The following is a 27,382-nucleotide window of genomic DNA, read 5'->3' on the forward strand; positions in this document are numbered from 1 at the left end:
AAAAGGGTCCTCTGCGGACATACTTGGAGCTGTCTCAGCAGATCGGCGGCGATGTCGCCACTCACGCCAACCTTGTCAACGAGGCTTTTCAGTAAGTTTCGAGTGCCATGTGCCACTTTATCGTCCGATTAAGGCTTAGTAACAGTTTTATATATAAATAACAAGAGATAAAAGATTTTTGTATTGTTTTTACACCGAGACTATTTATACAAAATATTTCATAATAAAATTGATTTATCCTCTTTGTTAAATATTTATTTGGAATACGGTGAAAGCCAACTTCGCGATACAGAGATGTCTTACATAAAAAGTAATGTCGCTTTCTCAAGTTAAATTCACACGACTACATTTTTAATAAGTTTTTATTTCTAATCAACAATAATTTCACCTTAGTTATCAAAAACCTTTTGCCATATAGTATACAAATTTACAATGCTGGAGCGCTATATATATCAATCGGTTTTTCTGTAAAATACGTCGACATTACTTTCCGGGTATTTTTACCGAAAATAGATTTATTGTACTAGCCTGAAATTGCTACAATTTTAATAATATTGTATCTAAAATAACACAGCAGTTTTAATTTTTGGAAAAGTTAAGATTGACGAGGGGCTTAGAGCTAGACAGATGCTTCGTTTAGGTATTATTTCCTCGTCTTTTAGTAAACTGGGGCCGCTGAGTATCGAACAGTATCAGGCGATTTCTCTCCACCATTTAATATATAAATCAGTGGTATATCTACCACTGCTTTCATATTTAAAAGCCTACTATTGTTTCGCCGACGAGTCTTAAAATTTATTAGTCATATGTTATTTTGAAAACTTTTTGGTTACATGTTATGAAAAAAAAGTAAAGAGAAGTAGAAAAGTGAAGAATAAAAAAAATTAACGACTACGAAATATTTTGTTTACCGTTATTTGTATTTGAAGATTTGTTACTAACTACTATGCTAGCAATTTACATTAACACTTGTGATATGAAAATTGTTTATATCCATATTCCGTAACAGTGATATAAGATTTTTTCTATTTTCAATTTTGTAAGACATTATAGCTGAATGTATGATATTAAACAGAGCGCAGCTTCGCTACATCCAACTGGCGTCATCAAGGAGTAAGCCATCACAAGCCGAAGAGATGCAACTTCTAGCACCGACCAGCGAAAAAATATCTGCCATACAGCAGTTCCGAGAGAAAAATCGAGTTTCGTCGTTTTTCAATCATCTGTCCGCAATCTCTGAGAGTATTCCCGCCCTCGGCTGGGTTGCAGTGTCACCAACACCGGCACCTTATGTCAAGGAGATGAATGACGCCGGACAATTTTATACTAACCGAGTCTTGAAGGAGTGGAAGGAAAAGGACAAGAGGCACGTAGAGTGGTGCCGCGCTTGGGTGCAACTCTTATCGGAACTCCAAGTATACGTTAAGCAACATCATACAACTGGACTTGTGTGGTCTGGTGAGTAATTATCTTTTTATATCTTTATATTGTTAGTCGAGATCATTTTTGTCTCAAAAATGTACAAATCTACCAAAAACCTCCGAGGTTTATATTTAATACACGTGGAAATTTGTTGTGGTTTAATTAGCACGAGAAAAGAAAACCACAGAAAAAAAAGGTTTCCTAATTAAAGCATCGCGCTGGTGCCTTCTGGCACGCTCGGGTGGTCATTAAAGCAACTTAATAACTACTGTAATTTGTTAGAAAAAGGACTGACACTTTTGTAATACGAAGATCAGGCGTTATCTATTTTATTTAAATATCAATATAAAAAATAAAACATTTTTAAATATTATCGTAATAGAGTAAAATAAAAGAAAATCTTATGAAAGTAAAATTTTCTTTTATATTCTTTCGTTTTCTTTGCTAAATATTAACTAATGATATTATTTTATAATGATTGCTAGGTTTGTTTTTAGTTTAAACTATTATCAAAACTTTTACTATTTCAACTTTATGAACACTTTTTTTGAATAACTGAATATGATTAAGATGAACTAAATATACCGAACCGTTTATATATTCAACACAACAACAACAACACAATAATTCCAACAACATTATACGTAAAAATAAAACGTTTTAAAATGTCTTTTATACGAAACAATTAAATAGCCTGTTACATGTGAAAGTTCGTAAAGGTTTTTTCGTTTTCTTCAAATTTGTTATATAAAGAAGGTAACTATTTTTGCATGCCTACAGGTACGGGAGCTGGCGTACCACCTCCGCCTCCACCTGGAGGTCTCCCTCCACCACCACCCATGCTGCCCGAAGCGGACTTCGCAAACATGACCGTCGATGACCGTAGTGCGCTCTTTGCAGAGATCAACCAGGGTGAAGGAATCACTAGCCGTGAGTTATTAATACTTTTTTTTATTAAAGATCTTTCAAAAATCGTTTTTTTTTTTCATATAGCTATTCAAAGCCTTACGTAATATTATCGAACCGTTCACATTGCTTGGATGATTTTCTGTGTCGCTTCTGCAGAGAGAAACTGAATAATAAAATTTATTCATGTGATTATTTCGACGTGCGAAAATTATTTTATATTTTTAGCATATTTCGTCGTTCGAGAGCAATCCCTCCTTCTATTTATTCATATTTTATGATACATATCATATATCATCATGAATCTTAAATAGTTTTGATCAAGATATCATTTTTTTCAAATGTTTAGGTACATTTGATAGAAGAAATGGTAGAAAAGAATGGTCGATCACTCTGTATGAATAAAATCTTATTCATTTATTCATTAATAGTCATTACTTGTGGACGTTAACAGAAGAATACCAAAGAAGCTTAATTTAAAAGAAAGTCGTAATAAATTCAGCTTTCGTATAATGATTTATTATATTTTTCACAATTGTCGTACACACAAATAATGTTTGCATCTATATGGATTATGCATTGACGTATTTTTAATTCGCCAGAGTTTTGTCTGATACAGTATTTTTAAATTATACGAATATGTATTTTCTGGTCTGCAGATTTGCGTAAAGTGACCGCGGACATGCAGACGCACAAGAACCCGACGCTGCGACAAGGACCGGCGCCGTTCAAGGCAGCTCACAGCGCGCCCACCAAGCCGCTGCCGCAGCCCGGCGCCGGCCAGCTCGACAAGCCGCCCGTGTTCGTTCGCGACGGCAAGAAGTGGCTCATTGTAAGTGAACAAGTTACTTAGTGTACTTACAATACATTTTCTACTATACAATCTTTGTGTTTCGTAATTAAAATTAAATTTACGTATCGATATATAGATGTTCTACATCCTTATGATAGTTTTTTGTTATGTGGGTCGCATTTTTTTATTTATCTAAACTCAAAACATACAGTTAGCTGCCTCGAATAATCTCATATTAAATTTATAATGATAATATTCTCAATTAGCTATGAAATCATTTTAAATAAATAATAGTATGCAACCATTATATATATTTGGCATACCTCGCTTTTTATTGTAAAGAATTGTATTATTGTATTCTCATATTTCGTCTAAAATGTTTTTTATTAACTGCATAAATTACTGAAACTTGCAATCTTAACTTTAAAATATCAATAAGTGATAAAACTAACAAAATATTAATAGTATGTGGTTAAGAGCAAAGTTTAAAAAAATGTCAATAAAAGAATAATTATCGATAAGGAATTTTGTAATTTGACATTTTAAGTTGCTGTGTATAAATATTAAAATGTGCCTGAGGGCTTCAAGTAATGGAATATAATCTCTAAAAAACGTGCATTTCTCAAAGATATTAATCAATAAATAAAAATAATTTAAATTAGACTTCTGTTGATATATATTTCTGTTATAAATTTTGAATCTCTCAAATATTAACAACTGTAAAGTAACCTTGACAACCATGTACATGTTCTACTGTTATATGTTTTATATATGTTTGTATGTGTTATGTATGTTTTGTATGTGTTTTCTCAAATAAAATATTAATTAGCAATTATATATAATCAAATATGAGTATCTAAACTACCCATTATTAAATACGTAATAAGGCTACATACACTATTAACTCGATCGACACGCGTGTGTGTTTAGGAGTTAATAAACTTAATCCCAAAGTTAGGAGAGCATGAAACATAAAGCAAGATACGTCTCGGTGGCTCGGAACTCTGGCGAACTCGACCGTTATATAATACTGTTGCTTTTATTAAGTTTCTTGCGTATATTCAATAAGTGTTTGCTAGAATAATAAAACTCCTCCCTTGTGTTTTATTGTTTCGATTTGATAACAAAACTATTAATAATATAAACTTAAGTCATTTTTTTTACCTAAAGTTCGCTATTATAACTTTGATGAGATCGTACAACAAAATACAATATATTAGATTATAAGTCGTATTCCGCGCTTGTTTTTTTGTAGTTCGCACTGCTTTTGGTAGGTGTAATTTCGACTAATCTATTATTGGAAATTAGTATAAATGAATTGGTATAAACCGTACTCGTAATCATTAAATCAATTAGATTAGTTAAATGTATCTTCATAATTTAGTTTAAAGAGTAATGAGTGCAACCTTTGAAAATAACGTAGTAATTTGCGTCAAAGAGAATATTCTTAAACTGATTAAATAGACATTTTGTCTTTTACAAAAGATTCGCTCGTTACGAAACGGCTTCATTATAGAAGAAAATAGATTAAATAACGAGAATACATAAATTTTAATGATAATAGTCTTAACATATTCTAGCACTTGGAATGTAAAAGTAAAAAAAAATTCTTTAAATATTTATTTAACATACGATAGATTAAATTCGTTATTAACGTCAGTCTACCATGTTCGGTAAATGCGTTAAGCCCGGGAAAAATAGACGAAGTATCTTGGAGGCGAGGACATCATTCCCAAGGCGTGGAAAATATAACCTGTTATTGTGTTGTGTATTAATGCGTGTGCGCATAAGAGTGTGTTTCAAACGAATATTTCGCACTTGTGTATAGTATGTTTGTAGGCCATCAGCCATTGTTGAAGGATATGTTCACCTTTAACAATTTTTGTCAGATAGAAAGTACTTGTAAATATTAAAAACTAATCAGGTTAAATATATATTACGAGTTAAATTGAGACATGCTTCAATTTGCGCAAGTCAGGCCTCTAGAGATTCATGGCTTATTGACGGTCGCACTAATTAACTTCAATTATTTACACTGTGATGGATACAATTGTAATTAGTTCGCCTAAATCAATAATGGTATGTGCAATATTACCGTAATGTGATGATTAATGTCCTATATATAACGGATACAATTAAATCTAGAGATGGTTGTGAACAGAGACGTAATAATTTTAATTTTGTTGGCAATTCAAATGGCCAGCTGTACCTTAAGATTTACAATATTTTAATTGTATAACGATATCGTAAGATTTGTTCGACAGTATTAATCTTAAATAAACTTTCCGCTCGTCCTCCACCTCGACGCGTTTACCTTAGGTGTGGTACAGCTTTTTCGGTAGCAATGTAGCCGTCGCGTTTGAAAGTAACAACTCATGACTCCTACTGCCATTTAAATAAAGACTTGTCCATGGCTTGGTAATAAACTTTTTATTACATATATTTTTCTTCAATGTTTTAACAATGAAAAAAAAAATACTTTTTTGTTGTTGACTGTATACCCGCGTTTTCTGGGAGCACACAGAAAGTAATTCTAGGTTTAAATAAATAATCATTGGAAGATAAATTTTTGATTATGATAATACTAGCCAGTCAATGATATTTTATAATTATTGATTAACAGGAGTATCAGAAAGGAAACTCGGGGCTGGTCGTGGAGAACGCTGACATGAACAACGTGGTGTACATGTTTCGCTGCCGCGATTCGTCGCTCACCGTTCGCGGTAAGATCAACGGCGTGGTGCTGGACTCTTGCACCAAGTGTGCCGTGGTGTTCGACAACCTCGTCTCCAGCGTGGAGTTCGTCAACTGCCAGTCCGTACAGATGCAGGTCAGTCTATTTATTATATCTTAATTTTATTGTTTTAATTTTATACTAAATACTTAATAATGCGTATTTCAAAAATACTACTGGATAAACAAACCACAATGAAAAAAAATCACATTAAGTAAATTTAATATTTGATTTCTTAACGTTAGTTATTTGAAGTTCAAACCATATAATTTTTACATGTACTTCATAGTAAAGGCCTTGATTTAGTAATTTTTTAACGACAGTTTTAATTATATTTATATTGTATATAACATTTGAGATTTAAGTTGTGATTGTACACATGAAATAATTTTGTGATATCTATAAAATAAAAGTCAGACCTTTTTCATGCACGGTTGTGCAGTTTACTGTTTGCAAGAGCTTACAAAAGTTCACTGTTACTTTTACACAGAAAACATTTTTTTTAATATGTAATAACTGTAATCAATTAATTTAAATTTTTATATATGGCTTTCGATGATTAACGGCATTAAAACGTGGTCTCTCACTCTAGGCCTTATCGGCAAGCTCGGCGTGTCATTACGAGATCAAATCAGTAATCAAATTGAAGTGGCTCTTGTGAGTGGGAGTGCCGATTTCGTTATGGTCGTTGGATACGTGCAGGATGCCGCTCCTATTGTAAATGTATAGGGGAGACCTTTATTCAATAGTGGATGTCCTACAGCTGGAATGATGATGATCGAGTTCTCGCGACTCTGATTATGTCAACGGTCCAACTAATGGAAGGGCCTATCCAGACAGTGTCTACCGGCTTGTAGTCGCCACGCTAAAACCTGTCAGCCCCAACGGTCCTTGGTTGCAAGAGCGATGTGGTTCTGACCACGGCCATTTCAAACGAGCAATTCATGGAGCAACATTGGTGACATTGGTATTTCTGCGAATTTTGAGTATTTTTTTGAATATACGAGAGGGGTTAGATTGGTAAAATAAGGAGAGACAAGTTTTGAAATAAACGTCTTTCTAAAACATATACAGCAGGTATAGGAGAACAATTCACATAGACACCATGTCGCGACAGTCCCAGTCTTCGTCGTCCTCGCTTTTGACCTCCTGGATGGCCATCTGGCTGCTGGTCTCCTCGGCCACAATGAACAGGTTGTTGTGCAGCCTGGCGCCATTCCACTCGCACGGCACGCTGGCCGGTTGCACAACTGCGTAATCTCTATGGTCGTAATATTCTCGAGCCATTTCTGGTGGGTCCTAAATAAAATAGAGACTTTAATAACGTTCGCTTTATTTATTAATATCTGTTATTTGATATTTTATTCCAAGTAAATATTTAAGTTAGCAAATATGTGTTTTAGGGCCCCGATTATTTGTTCAAATAAAATCCTTTACGACAAACTATATTGTCAAATCTTTACATGCAGATGTGTAACATAAATGGTATCCGCTTTTTGTACTATTTGATTTATAAGTAATATTTTTTTAAGTTAATGGTTTAGTAATACGAGAAAGCGACATTTTATACTTATAAATACATATATTTCAGATATTTATATTGTTTGCCCACGTTACTAACATGTTTTAATATACTATGAAATACAAGTGCTCATTACATAAACAATATTATTAAAACACAACACCGAGATAACGAAACGTGCATGTAAAAAATGTATAACAAGATTTGATGTTTTACTTTATGGCTGTAATAATTTGAGCTAAACATTGTTGCCATTTTGTTTTCTGTTTTCATATTTGTGTGAAGAATGAATTGATTTGAAGCTATAAATATATGTAAATTCACCTGAAAGCAATATGTGGATTTTCGGAAAGGACTCTGGTTCCAACTGAGGTCACTGTCAGAATCTGAGAATTCTCGCAACTGCGGTTTCGTATAATCTCCCATGGCTTCTTGCGAAGCCCTCTCTATGTGATTTGAGTCGACATCAAAACTTGCTAGCTTACTGTTAATTACCATGTTTAGCGTTTTCTGCCAGTCTTCTAGTAGTTTCTTTATATCCTCCATCTAAATAAACAGTTCTTATAAGTCTATTGTTGATCTATAAAAATAATTATCATAAAAATAATTATGAATTGTAAATAGGAAATTTAGAGATATTAATTAGATTAAATATTTTCGTATGTACTGTACTGTTTCGAAGATGTTTTTGCTGCTAGCCCTAAGGCTTTTACAGCTTCGTCTGATATGAGTTTACGGAGCGGAAGGGTCCGTGAACTATACTGTTTTCGTATTGGTATAAAAAATGAAAGGAAGTATTTCCACGTATTATTTCTAGCAAAAGATACGCTTTTAGATAAAATAGAAAATGACCGTTACACCTTTTTCTTCAACAATGCTTGCTTTGAAGCTCTTCGCAGTCTCTTTTGTTTAATGAAGTGCTTAAGGTACGACACTTTGTAGACGTTCGTGACTTTGACAATTTTCACATGGCACTCTTTCTGACTCTCACTTGCTGATGAGTATACGCTAGTATCAGGACTGGAAGGATCCGGCGGTGCAAATTCTCCGTACTCAATGTCTTCGGCCGGGACCTCTGAAAACGTTTCGTGTCCAAAATTTAATGTCAGTTTTAGTTACGTAAAATTTTATTTAAAATTTTTTATTGTTCATACATAAACATTTAAATATACAAAAGGTTTTATGGTGCGGGAAAGTAATCTAAAATAGTCTCATATTAATCGTAATCGGCAAGTTAAAGCGATGAAATTGAATTTAAAGAGAACGTTTGTTTTTTTTATCGTAGAAAAATGCTTGTTGGCTCAAGACTCAACTTGAGCCGCTGTTGTTTCATTTATTTCTATGGATTTCATCGCTCTAAAAAAGTGTATTTTTTTTACAAATTGCTATTACAATCGCGAAATAGCTGATGGCAAAAATAGAAGCACTTATAACTTAAATAGCATGCAACTTCGTAATTAACATTAAATTATGTTAGTGGATATATAAATTAACGATACATTATACATAGATGTCCACTGCTGGGTATAGGCTTCCCACAAAGATTTTCAATAGGAAGGAAGGAAGCGTGTTCATTTACATTGCTATAACTTCAAAAAAGTAACAAAATACTATATTTGACGTAATATGAAACGTTACACTTTAATAGATACCTGTATGTAACAAAGGATTACGGCTGGATATGTTGGAACGGTTAGAAGTAATAATACACGAGGGTATTGGAACTATATTTAACAAGCAGGTGAATGTTTCCTCCTCTCCATTATTACAAATCTGCTACATAGCGGAAATAGCTATATATTAGGCCTATCTTACTTAGATAAGTAATATCAAAATAGATAGGATAGGATATACGAAATAGGTGATATTAATGCGTTGATTATTTATCTTCTCAACGTATGAGATCTGTTATTGATAACCTTATAAGAAGGCTGAAGGTCACCCAGAAAGCATCAGACAGGGCTATGCTGGGAGCTTCGTTGCGAGAAATAATTAGAAATGAGGAAATCTGCAGATGATCATGCACGTAGCTCAAAAAATTAATCGTGTGAAGTGGCAGTGGGAGGAGACCGACGACCGTTGGGGCTGAAAGGTTCTAGACAACGAGTCACTATACTTAGCGTGAATAGGTCTATACTAGATATGGGTACCGCAAGACAGGAGGCCTATGCCTTGCTAATGGCGTACATCGGCTGGCATGATGATAATAATGGTTTAATGTATTAGTATAACTTTTGGACCTTGCTCGGGAAGTTTTTGCGCCGCGATATCGGGATTTTTGGCGGAGTTCCCAAAGGCACGGCGGAGCTCATCGCCGTCCGCTACGATCTCTCGTACGCGCGCTCTCGCCTCGTGCAAGCGGTCCAGGGCACGCTGCAGGTTTTCTGTTTGCTCCCTCAGCTCCGCTTCGCGCACACTTATCTTTGTTTTTATAATTTCAGCCTAAATATGGATTGATTATTCAAAAAAAATACTTTGAACGTTTCAAAATTTAGGAAAATTGTACACAGGATCTTATTTGGCACGTAGGAAATTTAAGCTATTTATATATACGTATAGATTCTCGTAACAAGAACGTCCGTCAGGCTGCTTCCAGCCGGTAAATCTATGGGGGTAGGTTTATGTCTATCAGAAGACCTAATACGACAAATGACGATGATGATATATACATATATGTAATCATTAAAACCATCTTTGTAGGTTTGATAAAACGGATTGTATTTTAAAAAGATTTATATTTGTAACGAGAGATATTTCCGATGAATAAAAAATTGTGTCTAACCAAGCTGGGTACGGTACGCCATTCCAATATTAATTGCATAGAAAGGATTACGGTCATAAATTTAATTCATTAAAGGTCAACTGTAATATTACAACATTTATTTTTTTGTTTTCAACGACCGAAAAGTCTGCATGTTTTCTTTTATAATATATATGATTAAACTAGCTAAAAGTAATAAAATAATGTATACTAATCTAGTATTGTAAGTCCAGTAGTAAGTGAAATAACGAAGTAAATAGGATGCACTTTCTAAATAGATATGTATTTAAAAAGCAGTAGTGCCACGTTTTGTTAAAAAGTTGTTTGACTTTTAAACTCCCAAGCCGTTATGTCACTAATTCTTATTAACTAACAATTTAGTCCATAATTCCGATACACTTAAAACACGAAACAGCTATGAAATTTTAAATGTTATTCAAAAATATAGTTTTTTATATTTACTCGAAAATAATACGAAAATCTGTCCCATTTACGTTAGATCATTTAAAATCAATTTATAAACTAAATATATTTGCAAAAGCGTCAAAACTTTTGCGTCTGATAAACTTTAAATGTAATGAAGTCTATTTTACTTGGGATAATGTATGCTTCACATTGAGAAATAAAAAAGATTCCGGAAGATTCCAGCATCCTTTTATAGAATTATCTTAACTTTTTGTTTCTATAATTTTAAACGAAATTTATGTCATTCGTTTCAGTGGATATCAATTTTTACTTATATATTATTACCTCATATACAAGAATGCACTAGAGGTATGTACTGGAGTATAAAATTCGTTGCAAATTATCACTCACTTGTAATTTTATATCTTCAAACTCTGAGTATTTTTGAACGAGCAATTTTCGTACAGAACTGTAAAAACTCTTCATGTATCTGAACATAAAAAGTGTTGTCGACACGTACTTAAACAGAAAAAAAACCTATAAAGAAAATAATATGTTTGATCATAATAATAAAGTCAATGTTTAAATTTAGACATGTTGAATAGTTATTTAACATTATATAAACACTAACCAAGTTTGTGAGCGTTAGATAAGCATAAAAAGTATATAAATAATTCATACAATATTTTCCGTGTACTCCTCCGTATTTATGTATAATATTTTCTATTAAAGTGGCCACGTTCCACGGGTTCACGGTATTAACTTTGCTGTTGAAGTCATTTGCCACAGTCTCCTCAATGGTCATTATTTTCCGCAAATACACCAATGGAAACACGACTGCAAATTTTATGAACCACGCGAACATCTAAAATCATAAGCTTTTTCCGAGAAAATTGCTTTGTTTCTTTGTATACATGTTATAAAAAATGTTGCAGACGTTGAGTCTGACAGCGATGTGACAATGTTCCTTCTTTGAATGATTTTTCTTTGTAATTTTAAAGCTGCGTTCATTATTCTTAACATTAACGAGTCTGTATTATTTATAAAAAAATATGTATTTTCGCTAAAAGTTATTGAAATATTAAAACATCTTGATCTAAAATATTTATTTTATTATTAATCAAAATTTTGTAAATACCGTTTAAAACTTTGCGTGGCGAGTATAAATTCCGAATTACAAAATTAGTTTTTTTATCGTTGTCTATCTTTAGGTTTTAACTTTTATAAAAATAATACGATACATTTGTTTTCAAAATTAATTATACGTAATAATTTGTGGTTGAGTATACAAATACCAATGCCCTATGTTTTAAAATTTTGGAGTGGAAAACGAGAGATCAAAGAAGGCTTAAGGCTGAATGAAGTGAACTGCTTTTGGACTTTAAACATTTTATATTACTCCCAACGAAATAGATTCTAGTGGTAGAGGTGTTTGAATGTATTAAAAGTAATAATACAAGACAAACAAGATAAATTTTTCTTACTGAATAAGTCCGCTATGTACATTAATGTCATATGATTTGGTTATCCATCTGACATTATTGTACTAGGAAGAGACATGGGGAACACTCAACAAACTTTGTATATGGGTTTTATTTAATTTATGAAATGTTAATTCCGTTCGTGAAATCGTTAATCTTTTACTGGACAGTCTAGAGTTAAATCCCTCTAGCTGTATTGGCAGAGAGACTGGTGGGGTGCATTAAAAATCGAAACATCTATTTCAGGTACTGGGGAAGGTGCCTACTATCTCGATCGATAAGACAGACGGGTGCCAGATCTACCTCTCGCAGGAATCGGTGGATGTCGAGATCGTAAGCTCCAAGTCTTCCGAGATGAATGTCCTCGTGCCAAATGCCAACGGAGATTACGTAAGCCATTAATTTATTTCTTTCAATTTAACATCGCTGTGTCATATAATTCCGTTGTTATTTCGGATAGTATATGTTGAAAAGAAGTAAGTGTCACCTAAATATGTCTTTATAAACTTTCAATTATTCAACTCCTAACGATTTTAAACTTTTAAATAATTACGTTAATAATGCAATTTTAAATTTTATCAAAATCAGTACTAGGCATCATTAATAATATTAAAAAAAATACTTACATTTTTTTTCCTGCTTAGTATATGATGTTTGACTTTATTACATCCCAGCCAACTTTTTATAGTTTTTATCGTCGTTAAAGATTTGAGAGGAACATGATTTAATTTTCTCTGTAGTATTGTTTTTACATGCCTCGCAATTTTGAATTTTTTGCTTTCTATATACTTCTTCTTGCTTTAATTAAAAACGTTAGTAGCTGAATTGGTAGAAGTGTTGTTTTCGTTTATTTTTATTAAAAAAACACAGCGCGATTTTTATGTGCTAAAATTAATAATTTTGATTTCAGTCGGAATATCCGATACCTGAGCAGTTCAAGACAATATTGAATAAGCCGCCCACCGGCCTCACTACCTCGCCCGTCGAGAACAAGGGCTAGAGGCGTCGCGCCGCCAGCAACTCACCGGCCGGAATCTATATGCTAATATCTCAACTTACGCCCCGTCTCTGCAGGCGGATCGTTTTCCATTACTTCATAAACTTTTGCACGGTCTAGTTCGAGATTCGCCCACTCCACGCGATCCGCCTCGCGATCGCGTCGCAGCACAAAGTAACATTAACTCCTAGGTTAGTATCGTGTACGTGTTTCCGGACGTGTGAATTCATTTAGTCCTATATAATCTATTCGTTTCTTGCTCACTTCGCTCGATTTTAGAGTTTAAGATACAAAACTTATATGACGTAGAAATACTAATTCAAGTATTTACTGGCCTTTGTGTAATGTAAAGATGTTCCTTACATTCGATCTTTTTGATATTTTCATTTTGACTTCGGAGTAGAAGAATTGCAGTACCGCTCGGTACGAATAGATTAGGCTAGCTTAAGGAGTGTCGTCTCCAGTTTGATATAAAAACTTTGCATTCTTTTATTTATATATTAACTGTATGTAACTAAATAGAGTGAATACAAAACCCCGACGAGCGTAACTATATTTGGACTTTCTCTAGTATTACTTTCTATGTTTAATTAATTAACAATCGCATTGTAATCATTTATATGACTCATTGTTATTCATTGATTATTATTACAATTCATGTCCATGTGAAAGTATTAGTGTGCTATAATGATAAACATTTCTTGTATTTTTTTAATGTAACGATTGACATTATTTATTTCGCCATGCTTATTTGAAGTTTTTATTTATTTTTTGGAGAGATTAAAATTAATTTTTAAGACATGTGGTTTTTCATTTATAATATGATCTGTGTCTTTTCCTTTGTAATCTTTTACCTTTAAAAAATAAACGACGAAGCCAAATGCTTTCACAAACTGAAAAATGCTATTAATATACTAATAACTGATATCTTTAACGAGGAAGTATAATAATAACTTTGAAAACTGTGTTTCAAATAATTATAGAAAATTCTAAATTAAAATGAGATGCATGTAATACATTTAATTCTAATATTTATACACAAACTTATACCTATGGAAAATGTTTTTAAAATTTCATGTCATGAAATTAAGTCAAAAATGATTACTACAGTAAACAATATTTCTTATTTATTAAAAAAGTTACCTCATACCTACGTTGCCATGCTTTGCAGCGTCTACGATTACGTACCTTTCTTAATTTTAAAACCTATTTAACAATGGTGAGGCGTGATCATATTTGGTTTGATTATTTATTAAAAATATTTTGTGAAGAATTTAATTGATAAACTTTCTTGTTTCAGTAAAAACGTATGTATAAAGGCATAAAATAAAACACAAATATGTAAAAGATTTCATATTTTAATTTCATGGGTTACGTCGTCCATTTGAATTAAAACAATTCAAACGAAAAAGGAAATCCATGCAATTGCAATAAATAGATTTTAAATAGTAAGTTTTATAAGTAGTTAGCACGAGTAAGAAAATAAAATAGTTGGGCATATAAATTCTATATGTACAATGCCCGGACTGGTTAAGAAATTTCCTTAAGGTGCGATAACATTGAAAGCCGTAGCTAGAGTTATTGGAAAAACTTAATGCTACTTAAAAATATCAGTCGAAATCGGAAAAAAATATTACTGGCTATTAACATTCTTCTTATCAATTGGCGTTTGAAGTATTTTGGGTCGTCCTCTGACAGTATCGCTCATCGCTACCATCAGAACATTCTAGAAATCCGTTACAAACACTGGACAAGGGTAGACATTCTCCGAGAGGACACCTGAATCCTTTACAGCTATCAACAGATATGCGCCTTCTGTTTTCTGCTGTTTCTAAATCCACGTAAAAGTCTTCGTTGGACGTGGAGTCTTCACTGACCGTCGTGCCGTTTTTGTGGGGCGTGTAAGTGTCTATAACACTATCAATCCAGTCAATGTAATTGGAAACCTTTGTGTAGACCCCGGGTCGGTTTGCGCGAGCACATCCATATCCGTTACTTGTAACTCCGTAGATGTACCATTTGCCACCCTCCTGTAAAGAGTAATTTTGTTTTATTGAGGATTGAAACAATAACATATGCGATAAAAGTCTAAATAAATAGTTGACGAGTCAGGTCGGTAAGGTTGTATTTATATACGTATAAAATAGTAATGAATCTTACTTTCACAATATCTGAAATTACAATAACTAATAACAAAGAAAAATATTAAAAGTAATAAAAAAAAACACTACACTAGGCACAGCCTGCCTTGTAGTGCCATATCAAATAATTTCGTCAGGTGTGCAGCGTTAGAAAAATTATAAAACGTTTAGGAAAAAAAGTATTTACGTAATAACATAAATAATATTTGGCAACGTAAATTTGATATCGCGTAGGCCTCTCGCCCGTGGCGACTTTTTGTAGCGACGCTATTACGTATCCACATTGATATAGTCGCGGTTCTTCACTCATGTGAGGCTCTCACTCCATTCTCATCCCGTGCATTGGCTTCGCTAAAGTTCGTTGCCAATGCGTCCAACACGCTTTACTAGCGAAGTAAGTAGGGTAGTTTCACAATATAAAAGCTGGTATTGTTTTACCGTTCTAAGGATTTCGGATCCGCGAGCCCTAAGTCCGAAGAAGCTGTAAAAGCCACAAAGTATAACAGCGTTCAGTACCATTCGAATTTAGCCATGTACAGTCGTTCTACAATGGTAGAAAAGTCGTTCTACAATGGTATAGAAGTCTGTAGTTATCGGCATTTTAGAAAGAAAAAGACTAGAGAATGATCGCTTACTCGCTGGACTGGTGAAGTTACAAAGGCGTGCAACACTAACGTGCAAAGCTCTGTAAAGCTTTACGAAAACTGAAAAGATAGTAGAAAAAGCTTGCCGCGACACGAATCAGCAATGAGAAGTTACTTATATAAATGAAACTGAATCGACGTAGATCAGATGATTGGGAATTTGAAGTGGCAGTAGGCAGACCACATAGCGCGCAGAACTGACAAGTTACATTAATGAACTAATATATTAAAATATGTCACCTGGCACATTAGTGGGCCACCGGAGTCTCCAAGGCAGGCGTCTCGACCACCGCGTTCGTAGCCTGCGCAGAACATGTCGTTGGTGACGCGGTATAGCGGCAACAGTCGCGTGCGTCGCCGACATTCAGCTGTCGAAATCACCGGCAATTCCACTTCTTGTAGAGTGTCCGCTGATGAAGAATTAATTTTTAATTTTAGACAAGAACATATACATTGGCACATTTTTTATTATCAGTCTAGCGCAGTTATATTCCTTTGGGAGTTGTGGTTGGCCTAATAAGTGTTATTTTGTGGAGGTGTTTAAGCTAAATCACTTTATAAGTGAATAAGCTCGCAGTTCTTTTGGCCCGGGTCTTTACGTATATTTTTCACCGGATAGGAAGGCTGCCAAGTTTTTACACTTGCGTCATTTTGCGTTTTAGAATTCTGATTTAAACTCGCCGAGGGGGCCGTATTTATCGGTTTCTTTTGTCGGGCTATCATTCTTATAATTTCAGAGAGGTAACGCTCTCGGGAGAAGTGACGGAAAGAAGTCTAGCAATGTTTCTTACTACGATTGGAGATAACCTACCCGGTATACAACGATTATTTACGATTCTTACTCGATGTAAGATCGTCAATGTCGGCGAGAAATGCGTGACAATATGACTATTTATAACTGCGATTTGTTTCATATTTGTTCTGGTTAATGATGATCGATGACGGAACACCGACTACATTTCTCGGCCCCAGGACGGTGTAACGTTTAAATGTCATAAACACCACCCGGCACCCGCCGTGCCGTTCTGAGTCCGCCCTCGAGTCTTTGGACGCCGCGACGATATTAAGACAAGTTATGTAGAACATAAAAAGCGTTGCTGGAGTTTCTTCCATCACTTCTCGAAGCACTAACGCTTTTCGAAGTGGTTAGTCAGGCAATAGCAACCGGCCAACCTAAGCCAAGATCCCTTTTCGGGGGTCCATGTGCCAAGATCACTACATGGAGCGCTCGTCTTAGCAAACTAAGAGCTCAACGTCCTCATATTCTGATAATATAGCGGAAAGTAGCGGCCCGAGACAAAGTTACCGTGGGAGCTCTCAAGCTTTGCTACCAATAAAAAAAAGTTAAGACTAAACTCCATCTGTGCTTCGAACCTGCAGAAACTAGAAATACTATTAAGCTAGCAAATTAGTCAAGATAAAAAACATAAATAGTAAAAAATTAAGACATAAAAGGTAAATAAGTAAGTACATACGGAAGACGCGTTCGTGCTCATACAGCTGTCCCCAACCGACAACAGTGCAGTGTCGTCCCGCTGGTGGAGGGGTGCGTGATGGCGGCAGACAAGCTGGTCGCAGGCGGGCGTGCAACTGCAGAGGTTCTACGCGCAGCAGTGCAATATCGTTGCGGAACCCTCGGGCTGCGTACCGTGGGTGGAGTACGAGCTGTCGCACCCGCGCCACGCGCTCCCACGGACCACGTGGCCACGCACCGCGACGCAACGCACCCAGTCGTGCCACCCAGTGCGCCTCTGTGGCCCTATGTTTAAAACATAGTTAATAGTAGCAAATGATCAATAATCATCATCAGCATAATCATGACCGGACTCTCACTGCTGCTGAATTGGCATTGGCAAATTCCGGCAGAGTACGGAGGCCACCTACCCTTAGACTGTCTTTAAGGTAAGCTCGGGACTTTTTAAAATTATTATAATTACAATGCATTAGAAAGCAAGCATTCTTTTAAATTACAGGCGCTTCATGGAGTTCAAGAACCTCCATCAGGGAATATCGGCTTAGACTCTTACTCGTCGATAATATCCCCTTAGCATTTCAACACAAGGTCGCCCGTGAGAGCAACAATCATGTCTGGAGTTGCAATGGAAAGGCTCCCGAGTAGCGACCTCGGGCCAGTAGACACGGCACGTTTCCCGCCGGCAGGTAGACCGGCGGATAAAGTCAAAGTCGTGGGAAGTGGATACGGACAGCGCAAGACCGGTCATAGTGGCGATTTTATGCCTGTGCCTTTGGGGAGACCTATGCTTTTCAATGGAAGTCTTTCGATTGGCATTATGATCATCAACATCATCATCATTTTAGCCATAGGAGGTCCACTACAGGATACTCGCCTCTCCCATAAATTTAATGAATAAATGAATGAAAATAACGTCCATTCAGCGTCAATGACTTTTAAGATACAACGAAACTTGATTATTGATTTCTATTACGAAGTAATTTAATAAAAAAATAGCAAAGGTATATCCAGGTACATTAAGCAGATAAAAACAAGTATCCAGAAGAGGGGCAGGAGCGTCCTGCCCGCCTGTCAAACGTGGCTATTATGTTATGTCCTCCTATAGACATCTTAAGGGGCATATGCCTTGCAGTGGGCGTCTATGGGTTGAAAATAAAAATTAAAATGCAACTTTAAAACGTTAATAGTATATCTTATGCAACGGATGAAAAATAACCCAGAAGAATTTTGTAAAGAAGAAGAGAATATACTTAATAAAAAATGGCAGCGCGTGTTAAAATGAAATGTATGCAGTATGATAGGTGACACCTATAGTGTAAAATACTTAAAGTAGTAAGCAATAAGCATATTTGCCAGTAAAAAGTTTTTACACCTATTTCCAAATTATCTGTATAAATTGATCATTTTGAAACACTATTGGAATGCGTCAGGCCAATAAAGTGTGCTTGAACAGTCAGTAAATCTTAATTTTGAAAACGCTTTTCCTTAGTACATTGTGATTACGATATTTAGTATTTCTGAAACCATTGATTTTTGGGTAGGTTGGTGTGGTACCATAAAATATACAGCAAATGAGCTATATATTCACCTCTTTAAAAGTTTTACATCCTCGACACTATTAATTTCTTTTAGTTAATAAATTACGTCTGAACCGAGCTTTGTCTTATATGCGTCTACCCGACGATTAACGATCCGGTCAAGTTGTAGTGCCATCTATCGGCGCTATCCGAAAACACAACTTTCAAATGTATTTATTAAAAATACTTACTGATAAAAGCAATGACTGGCAGAGAGCAACCACTGGGATGTGATGAGGGTGGCGCCGCATTGGAAGTCGCCGTCGCGGTAGAGCGCCGCCTGCCACGGCCACGCGCCAGCCGCAGCTCCTCCGCCGCCCACCACCCTGCCCCACCGCACGCGCTCGTGAGATACTTCCCTACCCAACACACCGCCACACGTACCGACAATGCTGCCACTGCTAACCACTTACTACTAGTCGTTGCACATTGAGGCAAAAGACTATTGATTTGCCTCACAATCACAGTCTATATATCATCATCATCATCATCATTATGTTAGTCGATAGACGCCGTCCTAATGGGGCTTATGTACATCGTGTCTACCGGCTCGTGTTTGGCACAATACATATACATTTACATATATATATATATATATACACATAATTTATATTTATATGTATATGTATATTTACATAAAAGACATATGTGAAATCAATCGTAAGGCTAAGAGACTTAAAATTTGGCAGGAATATTTTTTTCGCAGAAGGAGAGGTCAGTTAAGGAATTTACGAAGTTCCTCCCGTAAGGATAGTTGAGAGGACCATTTAAGTTCGCAAGGCGTGCGGGGGATAGCAAGTATCTATGTATGAATAAAACATTGACAATTAGCCAAATGTGATAGTATACAAAAATACGAGAACGGCTCGACTTATTCCTCTATATTTTTAACATATTTAGGTCAAGGCACATTTAGGGAGGGTTCGTAGGGGAAGACATATCAGAAATTTTATTGTATTTAAAAGACAATTTTAATGTACAAATAACACAATAACTTAAAACCACTGACACCTGTCAAATATTTGAAGTTAATCAAGTCTTAAGGCATTAGAGTGTAGTACAACATGAATTATAGAATAATATATTTTGAATGTAACCCTTCATGGGTTACATTCAAAATATATAGTAAGGAATAGAAATAAAAAACATATTCCTATATGCACTCGTTGTTAATAATTAGATAAAATAATAAATAAAGATTTCACTTCAATCTTTTTATTCATTCTTTAGTGGGCCGGCGATAGGCAATAGAATAGTTCCAAGTATAAGTGTCGTTTTTAAAAATAATTATGTTCATTGATTTAAACGCATTTATCTACTTGCAAAGCTATTGTGATGATAATATGACGTTTATTACAGAGAAACTTGCGTACCTCGGTTGTTGGACGTCGGCATGCGGCCGAACTCCACATTCGAGGTCCTCGCAGCGCACGCGTAATGCTCGGCGCCGCGAACACTCGGCGCGGCGAAAGGTAAGGCGCGTGTCTGCCGCTCGTGCGGCCACGTTATGCCACACCTCCCAATACCCAGCGGAACTGACGCGTCGGCCCTCGCGTGCCTCACGAGCCCATCTCGAACCACTGGAATATCGAACGATATAGTCACAAGTTTGTTAATTGAATATCACTAATCGTAGCAAAGATACATTGTAATTATATTGAAATCAAAGTATATAAACGTAATTCAAAGTAAATAAACATTTTTTCTGTTTACCTAAAAGTCATAGCACGGCAAACGGCTCTACCAAGGTCAGGTAATTTCAAAGAACTATGCGCCTCAGCCACCACATCTGCAAAACTTTCTACGCACAATCGTCCCCATTCGCCACGTTTTCGAACCATTACAAAACCTAAAAAAGTTTTAATAACAAATAACGATTAAACATACTGCACTAAAAAAATTGCTAAAGTTAAAAGATTTAGAAATGTGACTTACCTTCTTCATTATATGGTACAACTTCGTTATTTTCTATTTCATCAGAGAGTGCGACGCAGGTTTTTTCATCATCTCCGAGAGGGCAGTCTGGTGTACCATCACAAACGCGAGACATATCTATGCACTGTCTTGCATTAGAACAAACGTACTGAGATTCATCACACCACTCTGCAAGAAATAGTTTAAATTTTACTGCATCACATAACTCTCTTCAACAGCTAGGTTTAGATAAATATTGTACCTTACCACATTTGTTTTCGTCGGAGTAATCCCAACAGTCTACGACACCGTCACAGATCTTTGTCTGTGAAAATTCTGCTTTCAAATAATCAGCGCAAGAACAGGCATGTTCATCTTCTCCCTCCGGGCAATCCATGAGGCGATTACATCTAGAAGTAATAGGCAAGCAAAGTCCAGTTGAACATCGAAACGACGTCACATTATTGCAGCTATCTGAAAGTTATAAAGAACACATTGTTAAAGATGTATTCTAATAAAAATAACTTTATTTTTGTATAATTTTATTTACCTTCTTTTACTGGGTCTTTTACTACTTCATTTACCCTTTCAGGTTCGGTTGACAAAGGTTTGCTGTGGGTTTTTTCGGGGAGAGTTATACTATTTTCTTCTGACTTCGAAGGTTGTGTTTTGTGGTATGTTTTTGTTAGTATTTTGAAACCTGCTTGGTTAAGGGTATAACTTGAAGGTATGGCTTTTGTTGATATTACACCACCGGGCGGACGAAATAAACTGCTGTTATTATATTCTGTTATTGTAGCGAGGCTCGCTAATTGTTTTAATTTGTCAATTGTGAGTGCGTTTGTTTGATTTATCGGGATCTCTAACACTACATCAGGCTCTAATGCTAGCTCATATGCAGGGAGTTTTTGAGTTCTATTTGCCTGTTTACTGCTAACACTTCCCGTGACATGGTAAGATACTTTGTAGGTCCCTTCGGGAATATTGTTATCGCTGCCGAAAAAACTGTTTGAGGTCCGGTCTAAATTCATTTGTTTCGAAGAATTTAAATCACTGCTCGATTTAGGAAGTCTATTGCCAGTTGATGATGTTATGGGAACATCGTCAGAACTTTCCCCTTTATCTGGCATATTGGCAATTACTTCATGATGCTCTATTTTATAACCATCATCGTCGGGAGGCGTCGCTATTGATAAATCATCACTATCACCATCGGGATGGTTAAAGATTGGCATAAAATTTTCAGTACTAACTTCTTCTATTAGTTTTTGAGCTTGAACAGCACTATTGAAAAAGCTTCGTAAGTTTTCTTTTACTATTTCACTTTCGTTTTTTATCTTTGGTCTCGGCCTTAAAGGTCTATTTCCGCCGAGATTAGATTTCACTGGCATTAATGTTATTATCCTGGCTGTAGTACTTTCAATCTCTTCTTCTGGTATTACTTCTACTGACCCAGTCATTTCCATTTCATCATCGCTTTCTTCAACATCTATTTTGCTAACTTCAATATTCTGGGGTTTCACCGTGCTATGTGTATATTTTTTAATTATATCGGTTAAATTTCTCAATATTGAAATTTTACTTGGAAATTTTGGCGTTGTATTAGGGAAAATAGCATCATTTTTTGTAATAATGGCTTGCAATGTGTCATTATAATATTTTTCAGGCGAATATTTAGTAAAATTGTCATTTTCGTTTGTTGATGTGTTCACTAATTCCCAAGTATGATGCGGAGTATTTGTTATAGGAATAATAGAAACTTTGTCGTTAGGACGTCGTGTAGAAATTTCTTTGGTTGAATCGTTAATATTTTGCTTATCAGCTAATGCTACGGTCTTTGGCGAAGTAGTATGTATCTTTTCAGTGGAGAAGTCGTTTTCAGAAGTCGTTGTGATGTTCGATCCAGTATTAGTTTTTAATCCAGTTAAATTATGCTTTTTTAAAATTAAATTCCCATCAATTGCCACTTTTTCAGTACTGTTATCATGTTGACCCATTTGCAAGACGTTTATCACTGTAGAAGTCGTTTTCTCTTTAGGAGGCCGCATAATTGGCTTCCCGTCATCCTCATCGTTTGTGTTCTTAACTTTAGTATCTTGCTTTGCCGAACTAATTTTATCAACTGGTAAAGGAAAAGGTTTTGGATACATTGATCCCAAAGTCTCCATGTCTTTTAAAGGAGGAGCAAATGTTGGAAGGGTAAAACTTGTGTAAACAGGACTAGGTACGTAAATGTCAGCCGATAAATTTGGATCTATATCATAAAGACCTGCTGATCTTGGTGTAGATTTCTCTGTATAATGTATTGGCGGTATTGGTGGTATTGGACTTATTATACTTTCCAATATTGACATGTCTTCTACTACCTCCGCAACTCCGATTCGGTCTTTTGCCATTTGTTCACCAGATGTTTCTCCAGCAGCAATTGGAAGATGCTTTAATGTTGTTGTTTCAAAGTATGGTCGGGTTATTGGACGCCAGGGTTCATTATCGATTACATGTGGTACGGTAAATAATGTATCAATCTTTGGTAAATCCTTATTATGGTTATCATTTGTCAGAAGATCAAATAATATTTGCGAAACATTAGCTGTAGTACTTTGGATAACAGTTGATGAAAGGGTAGTTGACATTGTTGTAGATGGTGTCGAAGTTATCGTTGTTTTTGTAGTTTTGAGTGTTTCTGGTTTTGGCGTTGATGTACTTCTTGTTTTTATTCCTAAATTAGATTTAATTGTAAATGGGCGTAGTTTTGGTGGAGTAGAACTGGTAGTAGTGGAAATATTGGGTGGAGCTCTTGTCGTTGTTATTTTTGTCGTTGATACTTTCGTTGTACTTGTAGACTTTACTGTTGGTTTATGATTGAGTTTTTCGTCACGTCTAGCTGGGACATTACTATGTTTATTTTCTGTTATATCAGCTTCTGTTTTCGTAATTTGGAAAGATCCCTGCACAACTGGAATGTTTTCAGTATCTATATCTGGTTCATCGGGATCTCCTTTTTTTATAGGTTTAACTGTAGTTTTACGAACAACTCCTATTCTACTTTGCAGTGTTTTATCGCTTGCATTTTGGTTTGAAGATTGTTTTGGATTATAATTTGCTAAAGTTTCATTTAAAACTTCTCTTACTTGTGACTCTGTGTGGTAAGTATGCTGTAAATCCCTTTTAATTGCTATACTAGATACATCTATTTTTATTTGCCCAAACGAAGGCTGTTTAGATAGTAAATCTTGGACTATAACATTTTTAAGTGATTCTTCTATATTTGATACCGAACTGAAAGAGATAAATTGATTTAGTAAAGAAGTATAAATAAATTTCCTAACATTTTATTGTATTACGTTCGAAAAAAATAATAATTATTGTGTGTTTCACCTGGGAATTTTTCTCCTGTCCAAGTATATTCTGAAATGAACATCTAGTTTGCGATCACCAAAGCCGGTGACAATAGCTCCGACAAAGGCCTGCCGTAAGGCCGATGGCGCAGTAAAAGCTTGTTGTAACCCTACGCTGTACCGCCTCGCACGCTCGTTCCACGCAGGGCTACCTGGTACTCCTCCATAAACGTCTCCTCTTGTCACTCGAAAATTACCTTCAAAAGTCATTATTGCTGCAATAGCAAAAAACTTTGTTTAAAATGTATTATTGTAATAAACGTACAACTATTTAGTAACTTTGTAAACAGTCTTATCAAATTTAGTAATCATTTTTGTACTTCTATCGTATAACATAGGAATTGCTTATGGGTTTATGGACTGCGATTATTTTTATGAGATGGTTCTCAAAGTCTCAAAAAGGACTCAAACAATACAATACATACATTATTATACATATAGGATAATCTACTGTGACCACTTGTGTACGTTTTGAAGAGAATGCCAGAAGATCACAATTTGGTCGAAACTCCAATTACATAGAACTCCCTAAACACATTCTGATCTGAGAAGAGACCGCTACAAACTTAGACGGCTTTTTTGTGGTCACTATTTTATATGCTTCATAAAATAGTATAGCCGTTCATTTCAACGTTATATTATCACTTATAAGCACATCCACACTGAAATATGTTTTTACCAACTAAGTTTGTTGAATAAACTTTTTGAATTTATTACATGATAATATAGTGACATTACATGCGATCGTATTGTAATATCATATTAACTCACAAAAGAGTCGGAGAGAGGTATAACTAGATTATTTTTATTTCTGGTCCTAACCTGATGTCCATCGCCTTCTTTCGTATATTCTTATATACATAGATCAGTATCACCCTATATAAGTTATCCGTAAGACATAATATTATGTATTAATGTAGGTTAGTACTCACGTTCACCGTTGTCAGGTCTGAGTGCACCCATGTAAAAGGCAAGGGCAGCGACGGCGAGGACCGCAACGGCCGCCAACAAAGCACCTGCTACCAACGCGGCTGAACATAGTCCTCCTCCGCTACTTCCATTGCTGGCGGCTACACGTGGGTAACCCCCGCCAGCGAACCGATATTCGTTCTGTAATACAGACTGTTTAAAATGTTAATGTAGTTATTAAAAATATCTTTTATCTATCTATAAGAGATTTTCATTGATTAAGATTGACTCATTTTGAATGATAATAAATAATCTTGTAAATGCGCGAAATGGAGCTCACTCGGTGTTCGGCACTGGTCGGTCTGACATCTCCTGAGGATGCCCCGTGGAGGGGTTAAACACGTTTGAAGTAGATTAACGGTGGTAGTTGTGTAATTTGCATTGTTAGCCGCATGCGCATTTATCACGAGCTGGCGGGCGGTGCACTTTATTACACGACTACTGCTGCATGGCGGAAGTAGCTATATATTATTTCCTTTCCTAATCTTCAGTGTTGTAAGACTTAGAGACTATATATTTGAAAGAAATATTACTTCCGCCGGGTAGATCAGCTAAGAAAAAATTTTAAGAAATTTATCCCATAAGGGCAAAAGTTGTAATTTTAACACTTGGCAATTTTTTTTGGTATATAATAAATTACTAAATATGGTTTTTATGAATCCCAAATTGACAAACCCTTAAAAGACTGTACAAGTGCGTAAAAAATGAAAAAAGAATGAGCTTTAAAACCACGCGAAGCGGGGCAGGGGACAGCAAGTATACTAGAATATATACATATATGACTACTATATACGTTTAAAGTCTAATTGTAAATGATACCCTCATAATAATGCAATGTTGCGTTCCTATGATATTCTAGGAAATCAGTGTTTTTTTTGTAATTGTAATTAGGAATTGCTCTTACTTATGTCTATATGTAGACAAAGGTCCTTTGGTAGACAGATTAGATACCAATGATTATGTCATTAAAATACCTGCAATTAGAAAAAAACAAATACAAGCTATATGTTCCAATGTTCAATGTTCCAAATGTCTGTTAAAAATATATATTTGTTCTCTAGAAAAATAGCAGAATATCAAAATTAAAATGTGCTTTCTTTTAGGAAACTATATAAATAAAGTGCCCTCTCCTTCATGTCTCTCAACTCCATCCAAACTTTGTCTGGTAGAGATCGCCTCGAGCGATAAGACCGCTTCTTGCACCTCTGTGTGAACGGTTTCTTTTTTATTTTATTTATTATCTATTTTGTACAAAAAAGTGTAAATAAATAATTAAATTAATTATTATGTAATTTTTATTATTACGTAATTATTATAATTTTAAGGTATGTTTATGTACTTAAAAAAATAACTTCATATACGTGATATTTCCTTTTCATAATTTTGTTTAGGCATGAGAAAATTTCTTGTAAAATATCTGTTCTTAGCTCTCATATATCTAACGTATAATGAAACTCAAAAAGTTTTGCTGCGTGCCAAAACAATTTATATTTTTTAGTGATTATTGTTAATAATTAAGAAATTAAATCAATTAAAAAAGTGTTCGCGCTGAAATACGTTTTATTTATTTATGTTTTCTGTGCATTAGACCTATATCTTTTGACAGTACAAAGTTTGTCAGGGCGGCTAGTGTAACAATATAAATTATTCATGGACCTCTTACATAACATACTAGTATTTTTTCTTTACTAAGGCTATGTTTTGACGATAATTTCGATATTTTACAGTCATCATCTAATTATTCAAGTTTTTTCTATTGGATTTTTATTGGACTATTGCCATTAATTTTGACTGTACGTGTGACTGGACTTGCTGCTTTTCTATGAAATATATTGAAATAGATGTAGATTAACTATAAAATAAGTATTTTAGCTTCTGTAGCACAATATTACCAGATATAATTATAAAAATAATATTTATAAAAATATTATAAAACATTTAATATCATGACGATAAATAAATCCGTCAATTGTTTCTCAAACTGCAAAAAGTAATCATTTAAAATCAAGTAAACGTTCCAATCCACATGCTAAATGCAAATGTGACATTATTGTCTTGAAATTTATCGGCGGTATCATTAGGTCGGCGCGATTTAGTACGATCATTACCGATCCGATGGGAACAGGCATCCGCTCCTGAGAATTGTTCGCGGTGGCCCTCCGTTCCGCCCTCCACCTCACCTCCCTCTACGCGGCGCTAATCGACTTGTACAAAACAAACCTGAACGAATCATTAGAGATGTAC

General features: G+C 35.2%; 3 protein-coding genes across 4 annotated transcripts in view; 1 reads left to right on the plus strand and 2 right to left on the minus strand.

The window, feature by feature from the left end:
- Positions 1–13,822, plus strand: part of capt (adenylyl cyclase-associated protein 1) — a 32,996-nt gene extending 19,174 nt beyond the window's left edge. For both annotated transcript variants that reach the window (XM_068770610.1, XM_068770609.1), the window contains exons 3-9: positions 6–91; positions 1,076–1,458; positions 2,203–2,352; positions 2,988–3,160; positions 5,745–5,951; positions 12,271–12,414; positions 12,935–13,822. In XM_068770610.1, coding sequence (XP_068626711.1) covers positions 6–91; positions 1,076–1,458; positions 2,203–2,352; positions 2,988–3,160; positions 5,745–5,951; positions 12,271–12,414; positions 12,935–13,024 — 1,233 coding nt within the window. In that variant the 3' untranslated portion in view covers positions 13,025–13,822. The remainder of the gene's footprint in view (positions 1–5; positions 92–1,075; positions 1,459–2,202; positions 2,353–2,987; positions 3,161–5,744; positions 5,952–12,270; positions 12,415–12,934) is intronic.
- LOC137926595 (uncharacterized) lies at positions 6,853–11,452 on the minus strand. The gene is made up of 6 exons (XM_068770263.1): positions 11,175–11,452; positions 10,955–11,080; positions 9,597–9,819; positions 8,238–8,491; positions 7,702–7,923; positions 6,853–7,154 (listed from the first exon to the last, which is right to left on the minus strand). Exons 1-6 carry the CDS (start codon positions 11,406–11,408, stop codon positions 6,948–6,950), a joined length of 1,266 nt encoding a protein of 421 aa, XP_068626364.1. The 5' UTR covers positions 11,409–11,452; the 3' UTR covers positions 6,853–6,947.
- Positions 13,823–14,559: 737 nt separating the features above from the next.
- The window catches only part of LOC137926840 (uncharacterized), a 39,084-nt gene continuing 26,261 nt past the window's right edge, over positions 14,560–27,382 (minus strand). The window contains exons 2-12 of the mRNA XM_068770559.1: positions 25,102–25,279; positions 24,150–24,384; positions 21,322–24,050; positions 21,039–21,245; positions 20,793–20,960; positions 20,571–20,706; positions 20,231–20,437; positions 19,049–19,216; positions 17,282–17,565; positions 16,047–16,216; positions 14,560–15,051 (exon numbers count right to left, since the gene is read on the minus strand). Of these exons, the coding sequence (XP_068626660.1) occupies positions 14,680–15,051; positions 16,047–16,216; positions 17,282–17,565; positions 19,049–19,216; positions 20,231–20,437; positions 20,571–20,706; positions 20,793–20,960; positions 21,039–21,245; positions 21,322–24,050; positions 24,150–24,384; positions 25,102–25,279 (4,854 nt within the window). The 3' untranslated portion in view covers positions 14,560–14,679. The remainder of the gene's footprint in view (positions 15,052–16,046; positions 16,217–17,281; positions 17,566–19,048; positions 19,217–20,230; positions 20,438–20,570; positions 20,707–20,792; positions 20,961–21,038; positions 21,246–21,321; positions 24,051–24,149; positions 24,385–25,101; positions 25,280–27,382) is intronic.

The sequence above is a fragment of the Battus philenor genome, unplaced genomic scaffold, assembly GCF_028537555.1.
Source record: "Battus philenor isolate CCGP_79_NKW_IND1 unplaced genomic scaffold, ilBatPhil1.0.hap1 SCAF_3, whole genome shotgun sequence".
Classification (NCBI taxonomy): domain Eukaryota; kingdom Metazoa; phylum Arthropoda; class Insecta; order Lepidoptera; family Papilionidae; genus Battus; species Battus philenor.

Coding starts and splice junctions, on each gene's coding strand:
- LOC137926595 (XM_068770263.1), bottom strand. CDS start 11,408: ATGTTCGCGTGGTTCATAAAATTTGCAGTCGTGTTTCCATTGGTGTAT. Junction 8,492..9,596: donor TCCAAAAGTTATACTAATAC/ATTAAACCATTA, acceptor ATTTTACGTAAC/TAAAACTGACATTAAATTTT. Junction 7,155..7,701: donor AATCCACATATTGCTTTCAG/GTGAATTTACAT, acceptor TATTTTATTTAG/GACCCACCAGAAATGGCTCG.